General features: G+C 44.5%; 1 protein-coding gene and 1 non-coding gene across 3 annotated transcripts in view; both read left to right on the forward strand.

Annotated features, from left to right (window-relative positions):
• MAOA (monoamine oxidase A) overlaps positions 1–19,336 on the forward strand; it is a 73,146-nt gene that overhangs the window by 11,863 nt on the left and 41,947 nt on the right. For both annotated transcript variants that reach the window (XM_004000418.6, XM_019823752.3), the window contains exons 2-3: positions 10,536–10,630; positions 18,761–18,898. In XM_004000418.6, the coding sequence (XP_004000467.4) occupies positions 10,536–10,630; positions 18,761–18,898 (233 nt within the window). The remainder of the gene's footprint in view (positions 1–10,535; positions 10,631–18,760; positions 18,899–19,336) is intronic.
• LOC111558905 lies at positions 6,334–6,440 on the forward strand. Its single transcript, XR_002740015.2, has one exon. It is a non-coding gene; the product is annotated as a U6 spliceosomal RNA (small nuclear RNA).

Consider the following 19,336-nt stretch of genomic DNA (forward strand, 5'->3'; position numbering starts at 1 on the left):
CAACAACAACAGCAACAACAAAACCCTATTGGGAAACACACTTAGGGAAAGCTGGTTTCATCTGTCAGAAGACTGTCCAAATATTTACAGTAATAAACTCCCCTGGGCAAGGACCCAGGTAAGCAATGCCTACAACACATCAAGCTAAGCGTTTTGAAGCAAAACTTTAGTACAGCTATGGCTTATGCTCTGGTTCTCCTGGTTCTTCCTCTTAATTGCTAAAAGTGACATTTTTCTTGGGGCGCCTGGGTGGCTTGGTCGGTTAAGCGTCCGACTTCGGCTCAGGTCATGATCTCTCCGTCCCCCTCTCTCTCTGCCTCGCCCCCCACATGCGCGCACTCTCTCAAAAATGAATGAACATTAAAAAAATATAAACAAAAAGTAAAAAAGAGGGGCGCCTGGGTGGCGCAGTCGGTTAAGCGTCTGACTTCAGCCAGGTCATGATCTCGCGGTCTGTGAGTTCGAGCCCCGCGTCAGGCTCTGGGCTGATGGCTCAGAGCCTGGAGCCTGTTTCCGATTCTGTGTCTCCCTCTCTCTCTGCCCCTCCCCCGTTCATGCTCTGTCTCTCTCTGTCCCAAAAATAAATAAACGTTCAAAAAAAAGAAAATTAAAAAAAAAAAAAGTAAAAAAGAAAATGTACTCCTAGTATTTGGAGTCTGCTGACATTTCGGTATAAACATTAAAATGATGTGGCACCCTATCTTTGTCAGTCTTTCTTGGTTGCTCAAGATAAATGTAATCTAAGCCTTAGAAACTTCCCTGTTGCCCTCATCCAAGTGAGCATGGTTTTGTTTTCTTGGTGTGTGGTTGTTCTGGTCTTTGCAACGAGCATTTGAGCACCTGCAACATGGCAGGGTCTATTCTAGGAATGCAAAGACGTAGAACACATTTCTGTTCTCAGGAAGGTCCTAACACACCCATTAGGAGTCAGATCTCTGGGTGAGAGGTCAGGTGCCTTGGATGAAAGCAGAAGCCTACCATGGCTTAGACAAGGGTGACTGTGGTTGCAGTCGGTAGCAGGCAGATTCAGAGCATATTTTGAGGCTACATCTAACAGGACTTGCCACTTGAATGGATGAGGTATATGACAAAAAGAGAAGGCTCAGAAATGGCTTTGAGAGTTTTGATCAGAGCAGCTGACTAAATGGTGGTGGCATTTGCGAAGTTGCAAAGGGCCAAGGGAGGAATGAGTTGTGGGGGAAATACCAAGTGTCCTGTTTTAGATGTATTGACCTCGAGACGCCTAAATGACGCTACTTTCTCAGGAGTTTCGTTCCAGTGTGGGTGATCTAAACGCTGTATGTCTACTGCCAGGTGGTGCTGGGCGCTAAGAAGAAACATCAAACAGGCTAACAGGGACAGAGTGTGGCAGGAGATTTAAAACACTTGCCTGTATTGAACACGGGGTCCCTGGACATTTTTCATCAGGAATATGTTACATTTCAAGGTTTTTTCTAGTGAAGGAGCGGAGACACCAGATCATTTGTTGTGGAAGGAAAATCAGAAATTGAACTGGAAAGGGTGGCATGAATCAAATGGATGCATTTCTTTTTTTCCTAGAATAGAGTCATATGAATGTACTTGAAGAAGGAAGGTAAAGGGAAGGGCCCTTGGCGAGGTTACAAGAGGCAGGGGTAAGGCGCCTGGGTGGCTCAGTCAGTTAAGCGCCTGACTTCAGCTCAGGTCATGATCTTGCAGTTCGTAGGTTTGAGCCCCCATCGGACTCTGTGCTGACAGCTCAGAGCCTGGAGCCTGCTTTGGATTCTGTGTGCCTCCCTCTCTCTTCCCCTCCCCTGCTCATGCTCTGTCTCTCTCTCTCAAAAAAAAAAAAAATTTTAGAAGAGGCAGGGGTTAAGTGTGATGCTAGGGTTCCACGGTAACAGATTTATATCCCAGGAGGCATGGACCGTCTCTTTGAAGGCTTCATTGCAGAGACTCTTAATTCTTGCTCCAGGTGCTGTGCGCGTTAAATCATCCCTATACCATTTCTCTGGGGAGGTCCTGCTTCTCAGGACATTGGAAGCAGTGAACAATCTGTAGGAACACAGTTTCCACAGCAGTGCCTTTAAGAAGCTGGAGCTTGGTTTGTGGTTGCCATGGTAGCAGGGGCTGGCTGCATACACCATCTCACCCAGGCTCTCCCCATCTAATAACCAACATTAACAATTGCCTGAACTCTCACACGAGGGGTTCTTTTAGCAGACTTGCTTTTCTTTTTTTTTTTTTTTTAAGCCTCTCTAATACATCCTTTAACCTATTTTATTTGGGGTTGTGTAAAACCCAAACGATTGAAGAAAAATCAGAAGAGGAATTGTTTCAAAGTCCTCATTCCTATTTAAAATACTTAAGCGCGTGGGGCGCCTGGGTGGCTCAGTCAGTTAAGTGTCCGACTTCAGCTCAGGTCACGATCTTGTGTTTTGTGAGTTCGAGCCCCGCCTGGGGCTCTCTGTGCTGACACCTCAGAGCCTGAAGCCTGCTTCGGATTCTGTGTGTCTCTCTCTGCCCCTCCCCCACTTGGACTCTGTCTCTCTGTCTCTCAAAAAATAAACATTTAAAAATAAAATAAAATACTTACGTGCAAAGTGGGTAAAGATTTGCTTGTGCCCTGATCCTCTGATTTTCCTGTTGTTCAGGTTTTGTTTTGTTTCATTTAGAAAGTGATCAGATCCTTATTTATTTGATAAGTCCTTACCAAACTCTTTGTGAATGTAGCTTCTTGGGGCTCTGTACTCTCATGGAAAAACCACAGGACATTTGGGAGTCCTGGGCTCTTTTGCGCCTAAGGATTTTGGTTTGCCAAGATGGGGGAGAGAAAGAACTCTGTGCAGGCGTGAGGGATGGTGGATTTTGCCAATGCCCCTTAGACCTCTTCCTTCAAATGGAGGGAAGAACCGTTCCCTCCATGGAAGAACCATGGGAGAACCAGAGACTTCCGACACTAGGGAAACTGAGAGTCTAGGACACCTTGCCCAGGTGGCCCTTCATCCCTTACAACCCAATGAATCTCATACACTTAACAGACACTCTCCTCTCCCTGACTTCATCCTTCCCCTCTCTGATCTGAGGCCATGAGTTTCTAGCTCTAACAGTGTGTGTGGGAGCCAGCTTTTACTAGCCGGAGAGGCCTCTTTCCAATTCCACATTCGGTGATCCTGCGTTAGTAGTTTGAAATCAGACATGATGGGAGTGTCTATACACTGTGGAAACCCAAATGGTTCAAATCAGGTGGCCCCCTCCCTCTCCCCAGCCCAGAGATGGTTGTTAACCACTTAGCAGCATACCATGGTATCAGACCCTTTCCTTATCTTGGGCAGGGGGAGTGGGGGCTGTGTGTTGCTGGAGGGCTGGATCAGGGGCGAGTCTCTTCTATCACTCAAGATTCCATGTGGCAATGAAATGATAGGGAAATGAATGAAAGTGCTCTTAGCTCTGGCGAATATGTATTTCTTGAGAACAAGATGAAATAGATTTAATATGAGATTTTCTCTTTCATAACAAATATGAAAATAAAAAATACTTGATTATAAAATCTTTTTAAGGAATGAGTAAGTCACGGAGCTGAAAGGCACAGCATGGGGAATATCGTCAATGGTATTGTAACCGCGTTGTCTGGTGATAGATGGCAGCTATTTTCTAGTAGCTATACTGTATTTGGTGGCTTGCCTTCAGACGTAAAAACCTTTTCTTTTCTGGGGCTTCCAGCTGGCTTAGTCAGTAGAACACGTGACTCTTGATCTCAGGGTTGTGAGTTTGAGACCCACGGGTGTAGAGGTTACCTAAAGAAATAAAAAAATAGTTAAAAACACTTTGTTTCTAACAGTGTCATCCCATTTACTAAAAAAAAAAAAAAGCTCAATAAATGTTTTTGAAAGATAAACTCAAAGCCCTTAAGCTAATCTGTGTAGTTGTGATACGATTTTTTTTTTTTTTTTCTGTAAGTGATTATTGAGTTCTGTGGTGATGGAGGGTAGGATGCACAGTGAGACACAGAATAAGAACAAAAAAAGAGCTAAGGAGGTCCCTGGGTGGCTCAGTCGGTTGAGCATCCAACTCTTGATTTTTGCTCACATCATGATCCCAGGGTCATGGGATCAAGCTCCGCGTTGGACTCTGTGCTGAGCGGGGAGCCTGCTTGAGATTTTCCCCTCCCCAACTCGCGGGCGTGCTCTCTCTCTCTCTCTCAAATTAAAAAAACAAGAGTTAAGGAGTAGAATCTAAGACTTACATCTTGAAGCAGGCATCATCTTCATTTTTTTTCATTCAAATCAACAGCCACAGTTGCTACATTTCTGGACCCCAAGTATTTCCCTGTGCTTTATTATTTTTTTTATTATTATTTTTTAAAATTTTCTTTAACATTTATTTATTTTTGAGACAGAGAGAGAGCATGAACAGGGGAGGGTCAGAGAAAGAGGGAGGCACAGAATCTGAAACAGGCTCCAGGCTCTGAGCTGTCAGCACAGAGCCGGACGCGGGGCTCGAACCCACAGACCGCGAGATCATGACCTGAGCCGAAGTCGGACGCTCAACCGACTGAGCCACCCAGGCGCCCCCCTGTGCTTTATTTTTTACTGACTGAGTTATTTATTCAAACTTAGTTATTGGTTCTTATTCAAAAAGAACTTTTTTTTTTTTTTTTTTTTTAATGGCACCTTGCTTTTCTTTCTGTATTCTGTATTTTCTCACCTTCCAGTGGTCGTGGAAGTTCCTCATCAGGATGTTGTTCACAATAAACACACAAACCGAAACACCAGAACCCCATTTATTCAGCACCGTAGAAGACATACTTTTCTCAGTGACTTACGTCTTCCCTCCTCAAACTCCCAAGACCTTTTTAAAACCATTGCCCCCCTCTGAAATCCTTATAAAATGTTTTGAACATTTTCCTTATTTCTTAAACTAAGAGTTGACACTTTCCTTGCTGAGATAGGACCAGCCATTTTCCTGTAGTGCAGAAGCCACTATTGGAATGGTCAGTTTTTAAATTTTGTTTGTAGCCTTAAATGGCCAGTTGCAAAATGACTTTCGTCGCTGGTGTGGTCATTGTCCTGGCTCAGCTGGCTCTGCTTCCCCCCCTCCCCCTTTAGCTTCCCGAAGGGTGCTTATGTATTATTAAGCCACTCACCCAGCTTATTTACTAGTTCTTAGGCAAAAGGCCGAGAAGGCGATTCACCAAGCTTATTTAGAGTTACCCATTAGATTGGATTTTATTCACGCTCCAACTGAGCTTGTGAGAAGTAAAACCAGTCACCTTTCGGGAGACTTTGTTGTGGTCCTGTCGGTTACTTGGCTTTCCCATATAGAATATGGGGATAATGAAGTCTACCCCGAGGGATGGTTGTGGAGGGGTAACAGGAAGGGCACATGAAGTTGATCTGTACGCGTAGCACCAAACCGACAGGACGCCACGGGACCCACTGCTGCTGGAAGTCAAAGCCACCTCTGCCTCTCCGTAGGCAGCACGCAGAGGGTGGGTGTCCCTTGCTTTAGAAGAGGAGCTACCGATTAATTCTAATAAACCCCTGGCTGTCTTTTTCTAATTGGTTTATAGTTCCATTGGTTAAGGTGAACTGGGAACAAATTAACCTTTTCGTATCTGCCTTTCTCTGCTTTTAAATACAGAGTGGTAGTTTGACATAAGAACAGATGTGTGCACAAGCATGCTTTTAATAACACCTTCGTCCTTTTTTAAATGACCAGCAGCAGAATCCGCCTTTGGCTCTGTCCCAGAAAACACATTGCACCAAGGTTTGCAGACCTTGGTTTGCATTTATTTAAATGTCACGGGATGGATGCTTTCTTTGTGAGCAGATTCCAAAGATTTGTTGCATACCTAAATCTTTGATGAATGTCAACAAAGTAAGGGTACATTGTACTTGAACAGGTCAAAACTACGTACAAACAGACATTGGCAGATAGCAGGGCTGGATATTATGCTTTAGCCTCCCCGCATGCTCGGTCTTCTAGACCCAAATTCATTCTTGATTCTGTATGTGAACAAAGTACCGTGTCAGTCTGGGTCTTCTGAGAGCAGACATCAAGACAGAACTCGCCATTGTAAGAGATTTATTGTAGGGGAAGCCTGCAAAGGATAAAGGGGAGAGAGAGCAGGTGCAGGCAAGTAGTTAAAAAAAATAAGCCAGGGTTGGGGTGCCTGGGTGGCTTAGTCAGTTTAGCGTCCGACTTTGGCTCAGGTCATGATCTAATGGTTCGTGGGTTCAAGCCCCGCATCAGGCTTTGTGCTGATAGCGTGGAGCCTGCTTTGGATTCTCTGTCTCCCTCTCTCTGTGCTCCTCCTGCACGCGCTCTGTCTCTCAAAAATAAATAAACCTTGTGCTCGCTTCAGCAGCATATATACTAAAATTGGAACAATACAGAGAAGATTAGCATGGCCCCTGTGCAAGGATGACATGTACATTTGTGAAGTGTTCCATATTTTTTCTTAAAAACTGAGAGCAAACTGAGGGCTGATGGGGGGTGGGAGGGAGGGGAGGGTGGGTGGTGGGTATTGAGGAGGGCACCTGTTGGGATGAGCACTGGGTGTTGTATGGAAACCAATTTGACAATAAATTTCATATATTAAAAAAAAAAAGAACAAAAATAAATAAATAAGTAAATAAATAAACCTTAAAAAGAATAAAAAATAAAACAGGGTAGTCCTGTATCAGTTCCTGCAATCCGGATTTTGTTGATTGCATTTGGTAGTGTCATTTAAACATGTTCCTCTGGCCCCTGAGTATTAGATCTGGAGGCTTGATGACATTAGAATTTAGTGTTTGCTCCTCGTCTTCCTCCCCTTCCTTCCTAACTACTTCTTCCATCGGGAGGCAGATAACATCTGGTTCTCTCTCTTCTTTTGTGTGATGTTAGCAGATGTTAATGATTATTACACTAGATCCATCAATTAGGGGGCGCAAAATGCTGATATTCTTTTATTTTTTATTTATTTATTTATTTATTTTTAAATTTTTTTTCAACGTTTATTTATTTTTGGGACAGAGAGAGACAGAGCATGAACGGGGGAGGGGCAGAGAGAGAGGGAGACACAGAATCAGAAACAGGCTCCAGGCTCTGAGCCATCAGCCCAGAGCCCGACGCAGGGCTCGAACTCATGGACCGCGAGATCGTGACCTGGCTGAAATCGGACGCTTAACCGACTGCGCCACCCAGGCGCCCCTAAAATGCTGATATTCTTTAAAAAAAAATTTTTTTTTTACTGGCTTTATTTTATTTTTCAGAGAGAGAGAGACAGACAGACTGTAAGTGGGGCAAGGACAGAGAGAGAGGGAGACACAGAATTCGAAGCAGGCTCCAGGCTCTGAGCTGTCAGCACAGAGCCTGACGCGGGGCTCAAACTCACAAACTGTGAGATCATGACCCAAGCCAAAGTTGGCCGCTTAACTGACTGAGCCACCCAGGCGCCCCGCAAAATGCTGAAATTCTAATTTTACTTGTCTTTACTTATTAGCTAGCGTACTTTTATACAACAAAACCTCCCTTTGTTAGCTACTTGGTTGCTTTGAGGTTCACTGCAAATAGGAAAGGTAGGATGACTGTCAGATTCTTTTCTTTCAGTCATTTTCAAACTGGTAAGGTGGTTCCTTAGCATTCTCCAAAGATGAACCAATGAGAATTTTTCTTTGTTTACTATCGTTATGAATTCGTGGATTTCCGCATCGCAGTTGGGATTCTTTGGGTTTTTTTCTCCACCCCCTCTCCCTCTTGCTGTTATTTTGATTTGATACTCAAATTCTTCCATCTCTGGCCAGTGGGAGTTTCTATAGGTAGGTTCCTGAGCCTTTCTGTCACAATCCAGGCAGTCTCACGTAGCCGCCTCACTTTCTGGTATGACTGGTTCCAGATCCATCTTTGCACATTTCCTACCCTACAGCTGAAATAGGTCACAAGCCGTGATTCATTTCATTGGAAATTCATTGTTTAGGAACCAGAATCTGGGTGTTGGGAGTGTTCACTGCTTCTAGGTAGGTAATTTTTTCCAAGCTTTTTCACTGGGCAGGACTAAGAAATATGTAGTTTTTTAATGTTATTTATTTTTGAGAGAGAGGGAGGGAGGGAGGGAGGGCCAGAGAGAGGGAGACACAGAATCCGAAGCAGGCTCCAGGCTCCGGGCTCTGGACTGTCCACACAAAGCCTGATGTGAGGCTTGAACCCACGAACCATGAGATCATGACCTGAGCCGAAGTCAGATGCATAACTGACTGAACCACCCAGGCGCCCCTGTATTTTTTGAAGATAGAATCTAGCCGGAGATCATACCAGCAATTCCAATTCATATTCAGGACTACAGGATTTTTACTTAATGTCATTGTTCTTCTATCGGAATTTCCTTATCCCCAGGCCAAAAACCCTGGTTCTCAGTGACATCGGCCTGATTCTGCATTCGCTTTATCCCACACTACATCCATAATAGCCTCAAAATGACAATACTAATGCCAGCTCCAGGGAAACGATTGCTGTCTTCCGGATGTATACTGTCAGAAATGAGCTATCAGATTACTGAGTTTTAAAATCACGTTTATACCATTTTACCCAACTTATCCCAGGTGCCCTTCTTATGTCTCTTTCACCCTAATATGCTAACAAACCCTCTTTTTCTCTTTGAAGTGTGTTTATCTCTAGTCTGCTGCGTACTTTTCGTAACGGGAGTTTAAAGATAACTAGGCATAAGCTAGCATTGGAAGTGCAAAAACAACATAGATTTGAAAATAAGTGTGTACTGACATAGATTTCCTTACTCTGTGAGCTGAGAGATCTGTGAGATCTGTGAGCAGCAACGAGCACACCTAGAGCCCAAATCTTGGTTTCTAATGCTGTCAAGGCTCATCGGAGAAATGGCTGATTCGGGGGCTGCACAGAGAGACACAAGCTGAGCCTAAAACATCTTGTAATACCAGAAAGTAAGGAAGCGCCCAAGCAAACACACACACACACACAAAGTGATGGGGCCATGTCAGAGTGACACAAGAGCCAACTGAAAGAACTCTCAGAGACCAAAGCTGGAAGGGTTTGAGCAACAAAATAAATAACATACTATCGGATTATAACCCAAAGTGTAATACAACTATCTGTGGGTCCACACTGATGTAATAAGGTCATGATTGAATATGTAAATAAACGGGGGAGGGAGAGAAATCTACCGTGTGGGAGAATTCTTAATAATTTATATAGACACATCACCCTCAAAGAAGTGGAACATAATTCCCTACGTCTTAAAAAGTGTGGGGTGTGCATAGACTTCCTTCCAAAGAATACAGGATTGGACGGGAGAAGAAGGAGTAGTTTTACAGTGGAGAAAACTGGCAAATGCCACCTCAGCCAGGTAATCAGGATTAACATCAGTGACAAGTCATGTTAATAGCACACATCCTTGTTATAATGTCAGTCCACCATATTTTCCCTACTTTTCTGGTATTACTGTACTGGGTTTTAAATCGATCTTTTATGACAGTTTTTATTTACACATAAAAACCTGTGCTTTGAGCCAATGAAGGAAGTGCGACGCATGGTTCTTCCCTTTGGGAACTTGGAATCTAGCGGGAAAAACAACTAGCAAACATGTAATCCAGAGATAAATCATGGGAGGTGATTATAAGGGTTTTTTAACTTGAGAAAAGCACAGATATACTGAGTGCTGGTGTAGCCAGAGGGAGTCTCCAGGAAAACATACCCTTCTCTTTATACCATCAGGATTTCTGGATGAAGGGCGCGATAAGGGTTGACTGAGGGTTCGACACATTGTCTTAAGTAAGATTGCATTATCACTGTGGAATTTGAGAACGACAACAGACGAACACAGGGGAAGAGAAGGAAAAATAAGATAGAAACATAGAGGGAGGCAAACCATCAGAGACTCTTTTTTTTTTTTTTTTTTAGGACAGAGAGAGATAGAGCATGAACGGGGGAGGGGCAGAGAGAGAGGGAGACACAGAATCGGAAACAGGCTCCAGGCTCTGAGCCATCAGCCCAGAGCCTGACGCGGGGCTCGAAGCCACGGACCGCGAGATCGTGACCTGGCTGAAGTCGGATGCTTAACCGACTGCGCCACCCAGGCACCCCACCATCAGAGACTCTTAAACACAGAGAACGAACTGAGGGTTGCTGGAGGGGAAGTGGGTGAGAGGATGGGTTACATGGGTGATGGGCATTAAGGAGCGTGCTTTTGGGGATGAGAACTGGGTGTCCTATATGAGAGATGAATTGCTGGGTTCTACTCCCGAAACCCAGACTACACTGTATGTTAACTAACTTGAATTTAAATAAAAAAAATTGTTACATTTTGTCAACCAGCCTCATGATGGATAATATGTTAATGTAACAGAGGATAGATGATAAAACTGGTAGCTCAGTTAATCACATTGTGGTTGGAGTTTATTAGAAAGATAGCAGAATCTTTGGATTATGAAGGATGTCCTTCCTGTACTCATTTTATGTATAGATCTGGCTAAATCTTGGATGTTTCATGTTCAGGTCTTAACATGTTCCTTGATTTTTTTTTTTTTAAATTATCCTCATAGGGCTGTCTGCCGCCAAACTCTTAGCTGAACATGAAGTGAATGTTTTGGTCTTAGAAGCACGGGACAGAGTTGGAGGAAGAACATACACTGTGAGGGTAAGTGATTTTTAATGCTTAACGTATAATTTCTCACTCAAACTAGAAGTGGGAGCGATGGAAGGCACAGAAGCCATGTGTCCTCTAGAGCCTTCAGCTACTCCAACAAGTAAGCATCCGTTGTGGTCAACGAACACTCACTGACCATTTGCAGCTACGTGGCTGGAACCGGAAGGTATTAGGCTAAGCGAAGTTAGTCAGAGAAAGACAAATATCATATGGTCTCACTCATGGGAGGACTTTAAGAGACAAAACAGATAACATAGGGAAGGGGAGCAAAAATAACATAAAAACAGGGAGGGGGACAAAACAGAAGAGACTCATAAATATGGAGAACGAACAGAGGGTTGCTGGAGGGGCTGCGGGACGGGGAAGGGGCTAAATGGGGAAGGGGCATGAAGGAATCTACTCCTGGAGTCATTGTGGCACTGTTTGCTAACTAACTTGGATGTTAATTGAAAAAATAAAAATAAAACAAAACAAAACCAAATAAACACTCACTGAAGAGTGAACGCCTCTGACCTTCAGTAGCTTATAGTCTAGTGATGAAAACAAACGTGAACAAATAACTTCAGTACACTGTCATAACTTCCATACCAGAGACCTCAGTAGACTAGGTAGTGTCTCAGATGGGGTTACGGTTTGACTGGACTTGAAATGACTGTATACCCGTAACACACACGTGCGTGCGCGCGCGCGCGCGCGCACACACACACACACACACACACACACACACACACACAGAGTATAGGTTCCATCTTTATTTGTTTAAGGATACACAACTTAAAAGAAGTATGGCTACATGGGTGGCTCAGTCGGTTAGGAGTCCAGCTGTTAATGTTGGCTCAGGTCATGATCACGCGGTGTGGGGGTTCGAGCCCCATGTCGGGTTCTGTGCTGACAGCATGGAGCCTGCCTGGGATTCTGTCTCTCCCTCTCTCTCTCTGCCCCTCCCCCTGCTTGTGCAATCTCTGTAATAAGCAAATAAGTAAATAAATAAACTTGAAAGAAAAAAAGTGCGGCTACAGTAAGCAGAAGCAAAATGCTGCATATTTTTGTGCAACTTTGTCCTTGGCCCCTGTTTCCTAAGAGGAGGGCTGTTGGGAGGGACACTCTTTGCTTGGGTAAGGTCGGCTAGACATGAGGACGAAGCTCAGTTCTTGCTACATCACTGCCTTTTTAGACTTGGGCTGATGTCACCATTCTAGAAAAAAAAAAAAAACAACGCATCCCAAGTATTGTTTGCCATTATTCAAGGGCACAGTCGTAGGCAGTCAAGTCTGTGGGAGCTGATGGATGCGCACAGGGAGACGACATGGGGTGGGGAGGAGGTAGGGCCAAAGGCAGAGGTTTGGGGAGCATGCAGATTTAATGGGTGCAGAGGCAGCGGAGCCAAAGCGAAGCAGCGGTGGCAGAGGCAGATGGGTGGAGGAAAGAGGAAGCCCCTGTGTTTGTCAGTTAGGTCATTAATGAGAGCCTTTCCTCCAGCCCGCAAATAGAGTGGTAAAGGCTGGAGATCCACAGGACGAAAGCAGCCGGTTGCAGTGACTGGAAAGAGAGGCAGCATCTATCTAATGAGATGTGTTGGGCTTACAGCAAAATGGCTTCTGCAGCGCTAGTCACAATGGCTTGAGCAATCCAAACATGCAGTTATTTTGCATAAGAAGTGGTCTGGTGGCAGGGAGTCCAGACTGGCGCAGGGCAGGGGGCGGTGGGGGGGCTCAGCTTTGTCATCAAGGCTTTATGCTCTTTCTGTCTTCTGCTCAGCCATTCTTTGCATTTTGTCTTATTGTCTTATTGCCTAATGGGCACCAGATGGCTGCTGTATGGCTGCTGTAACTCTGAGCACCAGTCCTCACTGAGGACAGGAAAGAGGATGAAGAGGCAAGCTGAGGTTTTCTTTTTAAGTTTGTATTTAAATTCCTGTTACTTAACATACTGTGTAACCTTCGTGTCAGGTGTACAATACAGTGATTCGTCACTTCCATAGGACAACCGGTGCTCATCACAACCAGTGCACTCCCGAATCCCCATCACCTGTTTCATCCATCCCCCTACCCACCTCCCCTCTAGTAACCATCAGTTTGTTCTCTGTAGTTAACCTTTATTTATTTTTGAGAGACAGAGTGAGAGTGGGGGAGGGGCAGAGAGAGAGGGAGACATAGAATCCGAAGCAGGCTCCAAGCTCTGAGCTGTCGTCACAGAGCCCGATGCGGGGCTCGAACTCATGAACTGCGAGATCGTGACCTGAGCTGAAGTCAGACGCTCAACCGACTGAGCCACCCAGGTGCCCCTGTTCTCTGTAGTTAAGAGCCTATTTTGTGGTGAGGCGGCCCCAGCTTTATCTGCAACAAAGCTTTTCCTTTACCAGAAGACCCCCAGCAGACATTTGCTTTAGTCTATAGCTATGCTCTTAGCTGCTGGGGAGCCCGGGAAAGCAAGCATTTAGCATTTCCAGACTGCATAATGCAAGCAGGCATGGGAAAGGCAATATGAGTGGATGTGGAATAGCTAACCAACATGTGAACTAGAATATTGTAGACTATGTTTTTCCGTTAGACCAGGCTATGCTCCCCCTGTCATTTGCTTCCTACGTTTTTAAAGTTATTTATTTATTATTTATTTTTGAGAAAGACGGAGAGAGTGCGAGCAGGGGAGGGGCAGAGAGAGAGAGAGAGAGGGAGAATCTCAAGCAGGCTCTGCGCTGTCAGGGTAGAGCCCGACATAGGGCTCGAACTCACAAAAACATAAGGTCATGACCTGGGATGAAATTGAGAGTCTGACACTTAACCAACTGAGCCACCCATGTGCCCCTGCTTCCTACCTTTTTATGATTTTCTATTTTTTATTTTTTTAATATTTGTTCCTTTTTGAGAGGCAGAGAGACACAGAGCATGAGCAGGGGAGGGGCAGAGAGAGAGGGAGACACAGAATCCGAAGCAGGTTCCAGGCTCCGAGCTGTCAGCACAGAGCCCGACGTGGGGCTCGAACTCACAGACCTCGAGATCATAACCTGTATCGAAGGTGGACACTTAACCGACTGAGCCACCCAGGCGGCCCCCTACCTTTTGAGATGCACACAGGGATGAAAAACAAAAAGATACATACAGGGATATCCCATGGGTCTGTTTTCACTTTATTCAGTTCTAAGAGTGCTCTACAGCCTTGCTACTCAGTGTGATCCATGGACCAGTAGCCTCAGAGTCACCTCCCTGCCAGGAGCTTTGATAGAGATGCAGAATCATAGGCCCCTGGTCCTAGACCCACTGAATCCAAATCTGCATTTCGACGAGCTCCCCAGGGGATGTTACTGCAGTGCTGCTCTGTGGGGTGTGTTTGCTTGCTTGCTTTAAATGAATCCCGATTAATCGTATCTGGAGAATTTCTGAGCGCTTCCCGGGGCACCGGGAAGCTATTGGTCTGGAATTGAGGAGACTGAGATTCTGGCCCCTGTACCGCCTGACATCCCTTCTTAACCTGGGCCAAGTCCTGCTGGCACCTCACATCTCTGTCTTCCCACCCGGGCCGTGAGATACAATCTAAATGTACTTCAAGCTCCCTGGCAACTTCAAGTTCTAATTGAAGACAGTGTGTTGTAGTGCAAAAGAAGGATTGCATATTCTGCGTGTCTGACCTTATTAGATACAAGTCCCCTGTCATTTTCAGAAAATTATACCTTCAGTTTGGCGATAGTTATTCAGCTATTCCTTAGCCCTCCTTTCTTATCTCTAAAACCTTTTGGTTATTAAATAGGAGCATCAGTCATGTTGCAGATTTTCAGGTAAGAACAAGTTTCTTGATCTAAAGGAAATGAGAATTCCAACATGCCTGTCCCCATCTGTGTTATTGCCCCAGGCTGATTTTTCAGGCGGTATCATTTATATACGTCAGCACCATACAGGAAGTATTGTGTGTGAAGCATGATAATTGTAACTCTTTAGGTATATGAGGAAAGAACTTTGAAATGTGCTTCGAAATGCTTACAAAGTAGGAATTAACATTTGTGAGATTTCAAGTGAATAGAAGGAGAATAAAGGGCTTTGAGAAGAAGGAACAGAAATGGTATTTAATAAGAAACTGAACTGGATATTGTTAGAATTCCTACTAAGAGCAATTTTTTAAATATTTATTATTTATTTTTGTTAAGTTTTTAATTTTTCTTTTATTCATTTATTTTGAGAGAGAGAGAGAGAGAGAGAGAGGCAGAGAGGGAAAGAGAGAATCCCAAGCAGGTACCTCGCTGTCAGTGCAGAGCCCAGTGTGGGGTTCGATCTCATGAACCATGAGATCATGACCTGAGCTGAAATCTAGGAGTCGGGTGCTTAACCGACTGAGCTACCCAGGCACCCCAATTCTTTTCTTTTCTTTTTTTTTAGTTTATTTATTTTTGAGAGAGAGAGAGAGAGAGAGAGAGAGAGAGTGAGCACGCATGCACAAGCAAGTGGGGGAGCGACAGAGAGAGAGAGAGAATCCCAAACAGGCTCCACTCTCAGCACGGAGCCCAACACAGGGCTTGAACTCACGAACTCTGAGATCATTACCCAGGCTCCCCTGTAAGAGCAATTCTGAGTCAATTAGGATAATTTGGGGTGGAGACACCCTAACAGTTACTCTGGGTCTTTAAGTACCGAAATACTACGTTTGGTGTTGTCGCTTGGCCACTGTTCAGATAGATCTCCTGTCAGTTTAGAACTTCCCAGTTTTTCCTTCGTGTGGTTCCTCTGTAATTCTTCAGGACCAAATTAATTAATTTGTGTTGTTGCCTTAATATCATCAGGGAAAGTACCATCAGGGAAGGTACCACCAGGACTCCACTAAATAGAAACAATGGACAGGGGTGCCTGGGTGGCTCAGTCAGTTAACTATCTGACTCTTGATTTTGGCTCAGGTCATGATCTCATGGTTTGTGAGTTCGAGCCCCACGTCGGGCTCTGCGCTAACAGCATGCAGCCTGCTTGGGATTCTTTGTCTCTGTCTCTCTCTGACCCTCCCCTGCTTGCTCTCTCTCTCTCTCTCAAAGTAAATGAGAATAAACTTTCAAAGTAAAAGAATCTTTCACCTTTGTAAAGAAACATCCTGTAAAAGAAAACAAATGAATGCATGGGTGACCAACAAAACCAGAAGCACACTATGTACAGAGAACAAACTGGTGGTTGCCAGAAAGGAGGTGGCTGGGGGTGGACAGAATAGGTAAAGGAGATTAAGAGGTACAAACTTCCAGTTATAAAATAAGTAAGTCACAGACGTGAGAAAAGTACAGGATAGGGAGTATAGTCGATAGTGTTGTAACAATTTGTATGATAAAAAAAGGAAATGTTCTGCAATATGCCTCATAATCCTGCATTTAGGATTATTGGCTTTAGTGTCTGTCATCTAAAGACATCATGTTTGGAAATTCCCACGACTCCTTCTTGCTTGGTTAAAGCAAGTACTTTAATCAGTTTTGTTTTATATTTATTTTATTTTTAAAAGTTATTTATTTATTTATTTATTTATTTAGAGACAGAGACAGCACGAGCGGGAGAGCAGCAGAGAGTGAGGGAGACACAGAATCTGAAGCAGGCTCTGCGCTCAGTGCAAAGTCCAACTCGGGGTTCGAACTCATGAACCGTGAGATTGTGACCTGAGCCAAAACTGAGACAGTCGGACATTTAACTGACTGAGCCTCCCAGGCGCCGCAGGGTTAGTTTAAAGAAGTCAGAGGCACACTTCATTTCTGGTCTTGTGGCAGGATGGAAGCCCTGGTTACCTCTCCCCATTGGAATCAGTAAAGTGTTGTATAAAATACTCTCTGCTGCCTTGACACAGAAATCGGAAATTTGCGGGCCTCCTGAATGCTGAGCAGACAGCTCACGTTTCACACACCCAATCTGAACTTCTGACTTTCTCCATCAAGACCGCCGTTCCAGCAGCCTTGATGGAAAGGATGACAGTTCCGAAAAATTCAGAGTCACACCCAATATGCTCATGCCTCACATTCATTCTGTTGGCTCTGCCTTCGAAATACATCCAGAATCCAACACTTCGCACCGCTGCCATGGCAACTCCTGGGGGCAGTCACCGCCATCTCTAAGCCAGATGCCTCAATGGCTTCCTGACTGATTTCCCTGCTCTCACCCTGGCCTCCTATAATCTAGTCTTAGTGCCGCAGCTAGAATGAGCCTCTCAAACCTAAGACAGATCTTGGCGTGTCTCTGCCAAAAAGCTTCCAGAAGCTCTCCTCATTCAGAGATCAAGCCACAGTCCTTACGATGACCTTTGGGGCTTCCCATGACCTGCCCCCCAATAACGTCTCTAGCCTTATCTCTAATTCTCTTTTCCTTGCTCACTCTGTTCTAGCCATACTGGCTTCCTATTTCTTGTTTTTTTTTAAATGCTTACTTATTTTGAGAAAGAGAGAATGCACACAAGTGGAGGGAGGGGCAGAAAGAGAGGGAGAGAGAATCCCAAACAGGCTGCACATTCAGTGTGGAACCCGATGTGGGGCTCGAACTCATGAACCGTGAGATCATGACCTCAGCAAAAGTCAAGAGTCAAGATGTTTAACCAACTGAGGCACCCGGGAACCCCTGGTCTCCTGTTTCTTGAACACACCAGGCACCCTTCTGCCTTAGTCTTTGCTGTTCTTTCTGCCAGGAATGCCCTTGTCCTGGCATATGGATAACTCCTTCATCTACTTACAGTCTTTATGCAAACGTTACCTCTTCAAGGCGGCCTACATATCCAGTGCATTGTGAATTGCAATCTTTCCTTTTCTTCGCTGCGGTTTCAGTCTCCCGTGTTCTACTTTAGCTTTTTGATTTTCGTTGCTCTTATCAACTTCTGAGAGACTTCCTTGTTATGTTCTGGGTTCATTTTCTGTCTCTTCCCATCGAATGTAAGTTCCTTGAGAGCAGGGATCTTTGTTTGGTTTACTGATGTAACAGAAGCTCCTTGAACAGTACCTGGCACCTTGTAGAAGAGCAAGGTACTTGCTTGTTGAATAAACAAGCGAATCCCCAGAGCAAAGTAAAAACATGAAGCCTAGGAAGTAAATGAGCTCAAAACTTGACTTTCACCTTGAATGCCTACTGAGCCCGAAAGACTTTGCAAATTACAGGGTGATGGCCATATGGCACGCAGGGAACAGTAGATGAAACTCCGAACCTGCTGAAGATAGGGAATTTTAATAGGAAACGCTCCAGTTGGAATGCTTCATACGTGGAAGTGTGATAAAGCTTACCATTCAGAAAGGGAGAAAAATAAACCTTGCCCTCGTTCATGGTTTCCACCCAAATTTACACTACCTTTATGGTATGCTAAACATCAGGCAGACTATGTAAAGTGCCACACTGGCTGGCAGAAACAGACTCCAAAGAAAAGAAGTAACTCATAGCTAAAAATGAGAAATCATACAAGGAAAACAAGGCACCAAAAAAGGATAAGCGTAAAACAATGATCCAGAAAGTATTTTAACATAAGCTCAAGAGCCCATCAATGTGTTCTGATTTAAAACTTCATCTGTTGGAAATCAGAGAATTGGGCCTAATAAATCTCAAGGTGGTTCCTCCAGCAACAACCCCAAAGAAAAGCCTGCATAAAAACCTAAATGCTTGGAAAAGGATCTAGATCAGCAGGATGTACTATAGCGTTCTTTATCTACTATACATGTTATTGTTGAATCCACCTCACCAGTAGCTATACAAATGGGATTGTTTCCTGATGACTGTCCTACAGGGTTGCGCCAAGTTCTTGGGTGACAGAGAAAAAATTGGTGTTTTCAGCTGCACTTTATAAGAGAGAAATAAGGCACATTTAAGGTGTAACAAATAAATTTTTTTGTTTTTAATTAAGATATAGAAACTTGTTGGGGCGCCTGGGTGGCTCAGTTGGTTAAGCATCCGACTTTGGCTCAGGTCATGTCTCACGGTCCATGGGTTTGAGCCCCGCGTCGGGCTCTGTGCTGACAGCTCAGAGCCTGGAGCCTGCTTCGGATTCTGGGTCTCCCTCTCTCTCTGACCCTCCCCCATTCATGCTCTGTCTCTCTCTGTCTCAAAAATAAATAAACATTAAAAAAAAATTTAAGATATAGAAACTTGTTTTCCCCAAGTGTTAACTAAAGTCTTCTGACCCCTTTTTCTCTTTGTACAGAATGAACACGTCAATTACGTAGATGTTGGCGGGGCATATGTGGGACCAACCCAGAATAGAATCTTACGGTTATCTAAGGAGCTGGGTCTAGAAACTTACAAAGTGAACGTATGTGAGCGGCTTGTTCAATATGTAAAGGTAAGCCTGACATTTTACTCAAGTGACCAGTGGGGGAGCACTGTATTTGGGAAAATATTCGGTTTTCTTCCTAGTTTTTTCTCAAAGCAATTGTAAAAATAGGCTCTCAGCCTTATAGTAGTCTTCTGCGTTTTCTTTTTCTTTTTAAAGAAATCCTTGGGCACCCTGGGAATCCCTGTAAGGGGTCATGCCTCAGTTTGCCCCCTCTGCACATCACACACTGTGGCCCTTAAAGGCTGCACCCTTACCCCCAGTCCAACTGGAGTAAGGGTATGAGGCTTTCAGCTTCTTTGCTTCTTCAGTGTCTATGGGGAGCAAGGGGGCGGGGACAGAAGCTACCTGTGGTAGACACATGGATGTGCCTATGGATGTGTGTGCGCTCGCGCACACGCGCACACACACACACACACACACACACACAGAGCCACAGGCAGCCCT

This window comes from Felis catus, chromosome X (assembly GCF_018350175.1).
Source record: "Felis catus isolate Fca126 chromosome X, F.catus_Fca126_mat1.0, whole genome shotgun sequence".
Classification (NCBI taxonomy): Eukaryota; Metazoa; Chordata; class Mammalia; order Carnivora; family Felidae; genus Felis; species Felis catus.